The 12,988-nt window shown below is 37.0% G+C and overlaps 1 protein-coding gene and 1 non-coding gene across 2 annotated transcripts; one reads left to right on the forward strand and one right to left on the reverse strand.

The window, feature by feature from the left end:
• Positions 1–1,902: 1,902 nt before the first annotated feature.
• Positions 1,903–8,262, reverse strand: LOC104907253 (hypothetical protein). Its single transcript, XM_010696158.4, has 4 exons — positions 7,528–8,262; positions 5,442–5,760; positions 2,400–2,446; positions 1,903–2,215 (listed from the first exon to the last, which is right to left on the reverse strand). The coding sequence occupies exons 1-3, from the start codon at positions 8,002–8,004 to the stop codon at positions 2,436–2,438; spliced, it is 807 nt and encodes a 268-aa protein (XP_010694460.1). The 5' UTR covers positions 8,005–8,262; the 3' UTR covers positions 1,903–2,215; positions 2,400–2,435.
• A 1,181-nt stretch (positions 8,263–9,443) lies between these two features.
• Positions 9,444–9,525, forward strand: TRNAS-AGA (transfer RNA serine (anticodon AGA)). Its single transcript has one exon. It is a non-coding gene; the product is annotated as a tRNA-Ser (tRNA).
• The last annotated feature ends 3,463 nt before the right edge of the window (positions 9,526–12,988 follow it).

Below are 12,988 nucleotides of genomic sequence, written 5' to 3' on the forward strand. Positions count from 1 at the left end.
AAGTCAATAATTTGAAATTATAAATTGAAACGAATACAACAAAATGCTATATCCAGAAGTTTGTGTTTACATATTAGCAAAATAAAACACATTATCAAAGTTGGGTATTTGAGTACCTTAAAAGTTAAAATATTGCGTTTAAATTGTAAGGGGAAGCATACGACAAAAAAAGTCATTAATTTTTCTTCTTTAAAAAAAATAGGGGCCTATTTTGTTCACCTTATTTCTAAGCCATGAAGTGGCCTTTAATCAATCCTAATAACCTTGTTTTTTTTTTTTTCTGATCCATATGAGCCACGAAGGTAGTCAAAGAAGGGGAATGGGATTCGAACCTGTAACCTATCGTTCACAGCACCTCAATCTTAACCACTAGGCCAAGATATCCTTGGTAAGCCTAATAACCATGTCGTGCCTAGCCAAACCCAACCGGCACAACAATTATCTATAGTTTTTCTTTCCAAGAAACAGTTATCTACGGTCGTTTTGCTGAAGCTAGAAATTCATTACCTAAAAATTTGCAATTCCAAATATTTTCTATACTTGAGTTCTTCGACAACCAAGTACTGGGTAGTGAGTAGTGTCTTTTACTTTTGGGGTTGCTAAATACAGTGGCATTCAACAAATACTACCAGTCTACCACATTTTAACTTGCCCAGGCAATTTTCACACTTTCGTCAATCCCAGAGGTAGGCATGTAGTAATCACGCTTGGACCTACATTCATGGCTACATCTATTATTCATATAAGTTCTAGTCATTGGTTTCCAGTGGGTTGTAACGGGCATACCATGAATTACTTCCTAGTTTCTACTGAGGCCGCCTAATCCCAACGCAAGCACCAGGTTGATGGCAGCTTTGGGATTCATCGGCAATCTAAAATGTACGTGACTGAATCTCGGCTATGACATGGACATTCCGGGAAGGATCTAATTGCAATCACGCGAGGTAGGATGTTCGCTAGATCTGTGTTTGAATGTTAATGAGTGTGCTATATTAAACACCTTGATAGTTGATCCTTGATTCCTATGACTTGAACCTTGATGGAAGGCGCTCTTCTTTATTAGCTGAAGCTGCAAAAGGCTACAATGGCACAACCTTGATTTAGGGGTACAGATAATAGGGTGTTTCAATTGAGTTCTAAAACTTTTTTGGACAGTTGCGAAATGCTAGCAACTATGTAGAATAGTCGAAAGATGAGGAAGAAAAATAACCGTACAGAGAATATGGGACATCTTCAAGAAGTTTACCATTACTGAGTTGCCATACCAGTATACCACTTTGTCCTCTCACCATTTCTTGTACGGAAATTCTTTTCTTGTACCAACGCAGCAAATTATACATACTACTCTGCTAATCCAATCAACTATATAAAACAATCTCATTGGTAATTAATTTTAAGTTAAACTACCTGTATGTTACTTATTGAACTTAAAATCTTATTCAGACCCAACAAGTTGCATACATCTAACACAAAGCACACTGGACAAGCCCTCTCCAGTCCCTATCTTGTCGAATCAGATGGCTAGAGCAACCACTACCTCAACATCTAACACTGGACCCAAAAGTTCCGTAGGCCCACCCCTCGGCCCTGCCCTGTCTATGCACGACTGGGACTCTGTCCCACATGGTGTCTTAGTAAGTATCCCAGAGAATTCTTAGCTTGCCACCTTACCAACACATACATAGATTATAATCCCAATAGGAATTGGTACACTCTAGATGGGAAATGAAGCCCTCATCAGATACTCCTAATGCCAAATGATATTCGTACAACAAAATCTTAAGGACTTCTCTTATTGACCAAAGATGATAAGCTAAAACAAAAACAAACGACAAATAAACAATGACTACTCCCAAATACGAGCATAAAACAAAACAAAAATCTTTCACGAAGCCAGAAAAATTTCAGACCTCAAAGGCGACCTATTTTATATCAGCATTAAGACAGCAGCAAAATGTTTTACAAGGACCACAAGAAATTCTGAAACAGCTAAACAAGAAATTCACAGCTAATTAATACACAAATAAAATTTCAAAAAAAAGAAAAAAAGAACAATTCAGACAGAGGTAGTCCAGAGTAACAGAAGATGGCACAAAGACTTCCACACAAAACCATGCTTCAGCTCATGTTGATAGATTCCTATACCAGCTAAGCCATTTCAACATAGCAAAATACCAAAGTGAACAATGAATTTCCTTGTTCTTGAGATAACAATCTGAACATTAGTACAAATTAACATAATGTCAGAGAATCAGAGATATAAAAAGCCCAAAGGCAGAAGATAATCATAACAAAGAAATTCTATACAAAAACAACACAATTCTTCGTCCTATCTAGTTGGAGTTGCTACTAAATCAACAAGCAATCCTCAGATATACTTTTTAGTTAAAATTTCGTACCTGCTACTTAAAGATAACACCATTCGATGTATCACTTCAGGCTGTCGCTGCAACGTGACAAACATCAATGTTAGAGCACAGAAGAGTAAATGGTAGTACTACAATTAGAATCCCAATTCCCAATCAATATTGTGGATTGAGCAAATTGGTCTTACAAGTTACAATAGCATGCTGCCAAATATAGAGTAAAGAATTCAATGTAGTTCAGGTTACAAAAACCTAGGCAGCAATGAAAAAACTATAGCAAAACTTCAATCAAGTTTTTGAGCAAATTAAAAATTATCAAAACCCTAAAACATGATAACAAAGAAAATCCCGCCTTGGAAAAGGATCCTAAAAACTAGTAAAAAAGTTGATACAGAATTAACAACATAAGAGCACACCTCTTGGCTCTTAGCATGAAAACAATTCCATCATCTTTTTGGAACCTAAACATTCTAAGAGGTGACTTTTTCAAGAATACATTAACTGTCAGAAAGGGCTGTGGAAAGTCTATATAAATGTAAATGTTTTCCAAACACTAAAGATGAGAAGACTCAGCTAATTTTCACCCGTTCTCAAACGAATGACTCAAATTATTGCATAGAGAATCACTAAGCATCCATGTTACACCAAGTGGGAAACAGGGTCTACTATGGATGTACATCCAAAGGGATGGACATAGCTAATTGAGTGTGTCTTGTCATTCATTCAAGTGGCATACCTCATTCCCTCCCGTCTCCATAGAGTAAAAAACGCACTTGTAATTATATCAATATCCAGGTAACAAAGAACCTTTCAAAGAAGTAAAATCCCGTTCAATCAAATGAGATATGGGCCCAAATTCCAACAATCATAGAACTACAGCCACATAAGAAACTAAAATGTGGAGAACTGTAGATTACTCTCAATTGCCCACACATGTGATTAGATTATTGAGATCATGTTTCCCTTGAGAGCACTGAGGTAAGGTTGTGAAGAAAGATTCATCCAAGAGAAATAATCGAAATATTGTTTCAGTGTTTCTCATAGAAAGAGGCCTCATAAGATGATAGGTAAACTATGAGGGTACACAATTCTGCTTTTGCCTAAATAGTATAATTATTTTTGCACACAGAAGTGAAAAAATTGCAGCACACGTGTATGGCATATAACATAATGTTAAAAAATGCTGTGCCCAAATCTGATTTCCTCCCAGCAGGAAACATATAAAATTAGATATCCTGTCCTCTTGGTAGTACTGAAACCTGAAGGAGAGCATCACTATTTATAGCATGCATTTAGCTTCATACGTTCACCAGGCTTTTTGTTCAGACTACTCTAATTTCAAAGATGAAAGGGCTATTGTAGCTTGGACACAAAACCCCTATTGGCTGAATCCAACACCCAAACACCATATCCAAGTGGACACTTGTTAGTGGTGTTAATGAGTCGGGGTGGTTCACACACTATTCGAGCTGGGCTCAGTCAAAGCTTGGCTAGAATAGGGATCAGCTCAAGAAATCAAGACATTAACAAGCCATGAGGCTCAAGCTCGAAAGCTCATGAACAGGCTCGTTGATTTTAAGACACCATGTATTTTTGTAATTTTTATTTATTAAATGGCATTTCTATAATTTTTAAGTCAAAATATATACTTACAGGCTACAAGCATACAACTCTCAATTACTCACCTAGGACCATTCAAAAGACAAAAAAAACGGGCGATTGGGCTTAATACTTCTAGCCTGAAATTCAGTTTTCAAGGATGGAGAAAGCAAACCCTAAAGACTAGTCACTCTCTCCCTCCCCAAGTTCTCTCTCCTTTGTCGTCCCCAAATTCAACAGTAGCAATAACAGATAGCAACTATCGCTGGCAATTTTAGTCTTGAGCTTGTCCTCTCTGGCCACCATTTAGCTACTGCACTTGGAAGAAACTCAAACATAATGGAATTTCTTATCCCATTTTCTTTCTGAAATCGTTTACACTTCGCGAATTGTAATCTTGGAGTATTTTATAGGTTTGTTAATGTCCCATATTCTACTTATCTTACACATATTTTAACTTTTTCAGTGGTTTGCAATTAATGCCAGTTTTGTTTATAATTTACAATGAGTTTTGATTGAGCAACTTTTTAGCTTTTCTCAAGCCGAGCCCGAAATTTCAAGCTTGAGCTGGGCCCAAGCTTACTCAATTGAGCCGGGCCGAGCCTGCCTCAATTCGGCTTGTTAACATTCCTTCTTGTAGCCAAGTCTGAATAACATAGGCTACATAGCATAGAACTGCAAACACAAAAGAATCTAAAATGTGAGAATTGTATATTACTCGCATTCTCCCACGCATGTGACTAGAACATTGAGATCATGTTCCTTAAGAGAACTAGGTAAGGTTGTCAAGAAGTTCAACCAGGAAAAAAATGAAATACAATATCTCATAAAAAGAGGCCTTGTGAAATGACTAAAGAAAGAATATGAGGGTACACACTTCATCTTGCCTTGCCTTAACAGTTATAAGTGAAAAGATTGCAGCACACGTCAAAGGCAAAAGAAATAATAGTTGGAAAATGGACCTTCTCCAAATCACTGTTCTCCCGTCGAAAATATAGACACAAACCAATTATCCTGTTTTCTTGGCAAGACAAAAATCTGAAGGAGAGCAACACTATTCGTAGCATGCATTTAGCATTATATGTTCACCAGGCAATTTGTTTATACTACTGTAGTTTCGAACATGAAAAGGCTATTATATTTTGGACACAAGGCCACCTAATAGTCCAGGCAACACACTGTGCTACGCATCAAAAGCAAATGCAAAACATGGTCTCTCAATAGTCGCTTAATGTAAACAAAAGTGTATCAACACATAGGATCTCTTTCCTTACCAACTCCCCTCCCCCCTTCCCACCACCCGAAAAATGAAGAATTAAATATTATCATGCATTAGACTTAAAGACCTGACTAGCAGCTCATACTTGACTCATATAATCAACACTCAGGCACTGAAAAATATTTGACACTTCAATGGAATGAAAATCAATGAACCAACTGAATTAATCATTACAGTCAACGAGATAGAAAGCTAACCCTTGCGTTCATCTGAGGCATCATGGTACTCCTCATCCTCATCAGCTGCCCCTTCTTCATCTGCCTCAGACAGAGGAATCATTTCATCATCTCCACCATTTCCATCCTTCTCATCAGGATAACGGACAACCACAACAGGACAAACACAGTGGCGTACACAATAATCACTAACACTCCCAAGCCTACCGTTGCTTCCTCTCTTAGAAGCACCAAAACCACGGCTTCCCATAATTACAGCATTAAATCCCAACCTCTCCACCTCCAAACAAAGTCTTTCCTTCATGTCATGGTCTTTAACAATATGAATCTTATATGGCACCTAAAACAGGAAAGGAAATCAGACAACATCAGCACTAATTTCACGGCTTGATAAATCTCAGAACCAGGAACAGCCATACAAATAATGAATTCAGATCAAAGCAAAATAAATCATACAAAGTAGTCATATACTCATATCTTAGGGGTGTTTGCTTCAGATATTTGGAGCCGAATGGTATGAGGATGAGTAACCCATGGGTAAGGAGCAACAATCTATTTCTTATTTTTAGTTGTTTGTTTCATTCAAAAGTATAGATTAAGAATCCATTAGTACACAGGATGTATGGAAATCTCAATCCTTTGAGAAGAGAGGGGGGGGGGGGTATGAGATTCCACGGATTTACAGGGAAGTGAGAAACTAAAGGCAATGAGGTTCCATACCCAAGTTACCTTAACCAAACAATTTTTTGATCATTAACGGTATCACATCCATTACATTCCATTCCAATACATTCAACCAAATACCCCCTAAGATTCCCAGGAAATACACAAAGTCAAGGCAGAAACGTCAAATTCTAAGCCAAAAAGTCCCAAATGTCTGATTGTTATATCATTACCCCTCTTATGCCAAAGGCCATAGCTCATATCACACGTAAACTGTTATCAGCACAAAAGGAAACTAACTATTCAAATGTTCTCTATGGATGTCAACTAACTTAGTTGGTGAAAGTCTTGGAAGATGGTACTAAAGACCTGGGATCAAATAGTGTTTACATCATTTTCCCTTATAGCTCTTTTCACACCAAAAAAAAAAACTATTCAAATGTTTTGGGGGTGAATACTTCAGTTGTTTCTACAGATTATGCAGATTCAAGACCCAAAGAAACCTGCAAGCATCACTGGCCCCTAAGACTAGAACACATTCCTAATAACTGACAAACAAGAGTCAAGTCAACACATTTACAAGGTCTCGAATTTAGCAAATGTGCAATCAAATTATTAACCCCAACACTTGTATCGCCGTCATAAACGCAATAGCAGACTACATAGAATCACAACATAATCATACAGTTCAACGAAACAGAAATCTATGCTGATTGTCGAAATGATAGCAATCTAGGCCCAAAAATGAAGCTAAACAACAAATATTATCAGCACATCTCTACAGAACCCCACACATAAACCTCTTATGTTTCCAGCAATCAACAATCAGAGCAACAAGTTTAGAGAATTGAATATGAAACTCCTCTACATTTCTTCAAAAACCCACATCACAAAGCTCCTTAACTTCCAACATAGATTAAAACCAAGACTGCAATATTCCTCAAAAAAGAACACCAAGACTGCAAAACTACGAATTGGGATTTATTAGACCTACGTCACAGAAAGCCCCAAAACATTTCCACATGCTTATAATACCAACAGGCGCAAAATCAGGAGCTTGGAACAATTGGGTCACTAAACGTCACTCATTTCACAAAGATCCCAAATAATCAAAACCCACCTCACAAAACCCAAGAATTAAACCCCCAAATTTAGGGTTTATATAAATTGGGTTCTTCTTACACAATCAAAAACTCCAAAATTAGGGTTTTATACTACAAAAAAATGGGTTTTTCTTACACAATCAAACCTTCAAAGTTACAGTTCATACTACACAAAATTGGATTTTCTTTAACACAATCAAACATCCAAAATCAGGGTTTTATACCACACAAAATTGAACTTTCCTTGCACAATCAAACCTAAAAAATTAGGGTTATATATACTACACAAGATTAAACTTCTCCTACACAATCAAAATCAAAAACTAAAACTCATTACAAACCTGAGCCTGAAGAAGAGGTTGAGCAAGATCAGCAGCTTTAGAAGTAGTAAAAGCATCAAAATCATCTTCAAGTTTCTGCTGAGATTCTTGTTCATTTTTATTACTATTATTACTACTATTAGCAGCATCAAAATCAACACAACCCCAATCAGCACCATAAAGAACAGAAGTAGGACGAACATGAAGAAGAACAACAGCATCTCCAGGTCTAATGTAATGGTCAACCGCCCATTTCACAGCAAACGCACTCTCGTCGCTCAGATCCACCGCTATCGCAATCTTACGCGCTGCACCAGCCGTCGGAGTCTCGGCTGCTGCGCCAGTTGCGGTTGCAGTTGGTGTCGAAACTGTGACGCGTGGGGATGATGTGCTGCTGCTTGATGCTGGTGGTTTTACACGAATTGGGGGCATTTCTGGGTATGATTGAGTTTGAGTTTCTGGGTTTGTTGGATTTTGATTTTGTTGAGGAGAAGACATGATTTTGATTTCTGGGTTGTTGTTTTTTCTTGGTTTTTTTTCTGGGTTTTTCAGTTGTGAATTCTTGATGTTGTTTGTCAATTGTAAGAGAGGAGAGAGAATATGAAGAAGGTTATAGTATGGTTTTTTCTTTTTAATTTAATGTACGTGGTTTTTGGGTTTATTAAGTTTGAGGGAATTTTGGGCTGTTTTATGGGGGTGAGTTGGAATGGATAAAGCTTAGTTGGGCTACGCACCTAATTTCGTCAACGTTTTGTCATTTGCAGATCTTGAATAAGTAGGAGAGTATTATTTTTTGGATGTTCTTGAAAGGTAGGACAAATTGCATTGGAATAATGATAAATTGATATCAAGTTGAAGTATATGCTTCTTATATCTTTCTAAAGGTCACTTTGTGAATTATGAGTAGTGAGTTTCCGCCTAGCTAACGGTATCATTTTTAGTTTTCAGTTTTTGATTTTTATGATTTTAAAATTATATGATATAAATAGTTTATAAACTTAAACTCGGTTATAATGATAGTAATCATGCTAATATCGAAAACTGGTAATTAAAAATTGGAAATTACTTTTTGTGGTTTTCATATTTTGGTTTTTGATTTTCAAAAAAATTGAAAACTGAAAACATAAAATGATAACGAACGAGCCCTAAATTTTATTTATTTGGTATTTTAACAGTTCTGTTAAAGATGAGAGTGAGATATGTTTTACATTATACGGACGGTTTTAAGATATTTCTTTAAGCACCGGCCTCAAGTACTTTTAATATTCTAATTTAACGTAGTATGGTGTTTTGCAATGTTAGTTCACAGGTTGCTTTTTTGTTCCCTATTAGCATAGGGTAAGAGTTTTTCTAGAATATAATTTGCTTGTAAATGAAATTTCATCCCAAGAGCCGTGAGATTATTTCATTATTACCGCCAAGCTTTCATAGTATAGTTTTGGTGGGAGATTCACCTTGTAACCTTAAAGGTCGTAAGATCGAATCTTCCCAAATATGATATTTCGAGGTAGGAATTCCCTATACCTTTCCCCCCAACTTTCAAGTGCCTAATCCGAAAAGACTAGATCAAGAACATTATGCATGTCGAGGTTTAGAAAGGATCTTTTTCCGTATCACTTAATAATAAAATTCATTATATGTTCCATAATTCTTCTATAATTATTACTTTCTCCATAAAAACAAGAGTAATATATTTTCTTTGGTTAACATAGTTAATAAAAGAATCAAGTCAAATTGAGAAGATAGTAAAGTGGATATGGCTGCAGTCGGAATATTATGAGATGGCATATCCTCAAATAGTCAAATTGTAACTTAGCCTTAAAATAAGCTCATGGCTAAGTCCATACAAAGGGTATATGATACGTAACATATATCACTTATTATAAAGAATACATAAAACATATTATAAGTGATATTGTCAACAATATTTACATCAAGTGGACGTGCCGGAGTGGTTATCGGGCATGACTAGAAATCATGTGGGCTTTGCCCGCGCAGGTTCGAATCCTGCCGTCCACGTTTTTTTTACTCTTTTATTTTTAGCGTGCTCATTTTTTTTAAAAAAAAATTCTTTCTCATCTTAAGTATTGTATGTTTTTTGTTTTCTTTGCTTTTTCTAATTGAATTTTGTCTAAACTTTTTGTTGGAAACATTATGTAAATTTGGTATGACAATTTTGATGATGATCTCACATTTACATTGATCAAATATTCATATATGAGATTTCTTGAGACCTTATTTGTTGTCACATATACGTATTCTCACATGTGAGAATAGAGAGAAAATAACCACTTGATAAACTTCAAAATTTATTCCTTCCATTCTCAATTTGTTTGCGAATGAAACCGCCTTGATTGATATTATAAGTGGTCCAAATGTTTCTTTTCCTTCTTTGGTTACTCAGATCCATTTTTCATATTCTTTAAATTTTAGCATGTGAATAGGCTTGTATTGAAGAGGATGCGAGAAAATAATCGATCACCTTATATATGGACTTGAGGAGCTAATTCACTGACATTTCGTTGCTAATTGTTTTGGGTTAAACCTTCGTATTAGGCTTGTAAGTTGTCCAAACTCTTGAATTACATAGGCCCAATTCATATTCTATAAAACTTTGCAAAACTTTTTGTTCTTTTTGTTGCAAAAGCCCTAAGATCATGAACATAAAGATATAAAGTTTAGAATGATCCTAAGCTCATATAAAAAAAAAAACTCAATTTAATCAACTAAATTTCTATGATCAAACTTATTAGGACCATCTTAGAATTTTCACAAAATATAGGACCATGTTGGTGGCCCACTTTATATTAAAAACTGGTATTGGTAACTTTAATTGAAGACATTTCAGACATATTCACGTAAATATCTTGATCAATTTCATCTTTTGTTATAACGGATGTGAGAGAGAAACAAATAACGAATTCAAAAGCAATAAAAACAGACACCAGAATTACGTGGTTCACCAATTTGGCTACGTCCACGGCAGAGAGAGAGAGAATATTTTATTGATGATGATGATAATCTAAGGAATACAGAGTTACAGATGTTATATATGGGCTATCTTAGTCGTATAAATGACCTAAGGGTAAATCGAAAATTTTAACCCGTCTAATAACAATTAATGAAAACACGAGTCGCAATCTATCCACAGAACCGCGAGTCGCGGTGCTGGCCGCGAGTCGCGGTCAGCTCTCGTCAGCTCTTCGTAAAACAGTCATAACTTTCTCGTTTCTCAGCGGAATTGGGCATATAACCTATCGTTGGAAAGCTCTTGGAACAAGCTATCACCTCCAATTTGAATCACATCAAAATCATTTATAGATTGAGAGATATGTGCATTCAAAGTCAGCCTTATGTCATTCCTTCTTCACACATTCTGCCAAACACCTCCAAGCCAAGCCACCATTAAAGGCACTATTCTTACAAATCTCCACCTTGACTTGAATCCTCTCACCATAAACCCTGAAAACAGATGCATTGATTACAACACCCAGAATCTCCCTTCAACCATATTTGTCCCAAACGACAACCAGACCAGATTTGTCCCTGAATAACACCCGACTAGACTAACCCCTCAGAACCCTAGACCAGATTAGCCCCTAAGGGCCACTAATAATCATGATCAGCTTGTAAGTCCAAGCAGCCTTGAAACTTACCATGTGGAATCAGATTCGAACAGATGTGTTCCTTATACTTTTTTCTAGCACAAGTAACACCTTCCTTGGACGGCCCAAAAATATTCACCTCTCCGACATACAGTGCAAAACCCACCATGTCTTCACAATCGTCCCTTTGGGGAGAGTCCCCAAAGATTTCATGCTGACCAAGAGCCAAGTTTGACTGGCCCAATTTTGATGATGAAGAACACGGAATTTCAAATTCAGATTGTGAGGGTTGCCAGATTTCTCCCTGACGTGAGCCACCACTCCAACCTAGAGTGCCTCTGTGCTCCACCTGTTTCTCAACACTATCACAAACAGTCAATATAACAACCCCAGACTCAGATAACGTAGACCCTTGCAACACATACAATGTCTCCCGTTTAAGTTTAACCCCTTTCAGAATCATCTTCGAACCCCTGTAGACATACAACCCTCTACCCTCACCTTTGAAACTGAACCCTTTCTTGTCTAACAGACAAGTGAAATCAGATTCTTTGTGACTTGTGGAACATGCCTAACATCATTCAAAGTATAGACTTTGTCATCACATGTCCTAATTCTGATGGACCCTATACCAACTGTCTTACATACCTCACTGTTGGCCATAGTAACACTTCCATCAACCTGTTTATAGTTCATAAACCACCCACTGCGCGAGCACATATGACAAGACGCCCCAGAATCAAGAACCCACACATCCCTATAATGTGACTGGCTATTATCTACTAGGGCCAGATCTTCCTCAGAATCACCTCCAGTTTCTGCCAGAGCAGCAGAACCTTCATTCTTGTCCTGCTGCTTCTTTTTCTTAGGACACTCCCTTTTCCAATGCCCCGTTTCCTTACAGTAATTACAGACATCACTAGATTTAGGACCTCTAGAGAACGATTTCCTGGATTTTTTCCCCGAATTCTCCTGTCCATTACTACTGGCTACTAATCCAGCAGCCTGATCAACTGTACCAGTACCAGACCCTTATGACGAATCTCTCTAGTGTGAAGTGAGATCTTACTTCTTCTAATGACAGACTATCTTTCCAACAATAAAAGAATCCACAAAATTCTCATACGACGAAGGCAAAGATACTAACAGAATTAAAGTAGCATCCTCATCATCTACTTTAACATCAATATTACGAAGATCTAGTAAAATAATATTCAATTTATCTAAGTGATCTCTTAGAGACGTACCTTCCTGCATACGTAGGCTGAATATACGTTGCTTCATCATCAACTTGTTGGTTAGAGATTTCGTCAAGTATGAACTCTCTAACTTCAACCACAGACCAGCGGCAGTTTCCTGCTCCGCAACTTCAGTAATTATGTTGTCAGACAGACACAACATAATTATTGAATGCGCCTTTTCCTCCAGAATTTCCATCTCAGCAGTGATGGAATCTGTTGCCTTCTTTGCCAACGGTGCCCACAACCCTTGTTGCTTCAGTAAAGCCTGCATCTTGATTTGCCACAGACTAAAACTATTACTCCCAGTAAATTTATCAATTTTGACACACTACTAGAAAAAGAGTGTTTTCTCAACGCTTTTCCTCAATATTCTAGACGGAAAAAAGTGTTGAGAAATTGATTCTCAACGCAATGTAAAAGGCGTTGAGATTTCACGCGTGGAGAATTCTCGACGCTTTCTTGCGTTGAGATTCTCAACGCAGAAACGCGTCAAGTATGACTTATGACGCTGTTTTGTGTTGAGTTTCTCAACGCTTTTCTGCGTCTCACAATATGATCTAGACACATTCCAGTGTCAAGATTATTTTACTTCCACAAATAAATTATTGGAGCCAAAAAAACTCTTAACACAAAAAA

The sequence above is a fragment of the Beta vulgaris genome, chromosome 4 (genome assembly GCF_026745355.1).
Source record: "Beta vulgaris subsp. vulgaris cultivar EL10 chromosome 4, EL10.2, whole genome shotgun sequence".
Taxonomy (NCBI): domain Eukaryota; kingdom Viridiplantae; phylum Streptophyta; class Magnoliopsida; order Caryophyllales; family Amaranthaceae; genus Beta; species Beta vulgaris.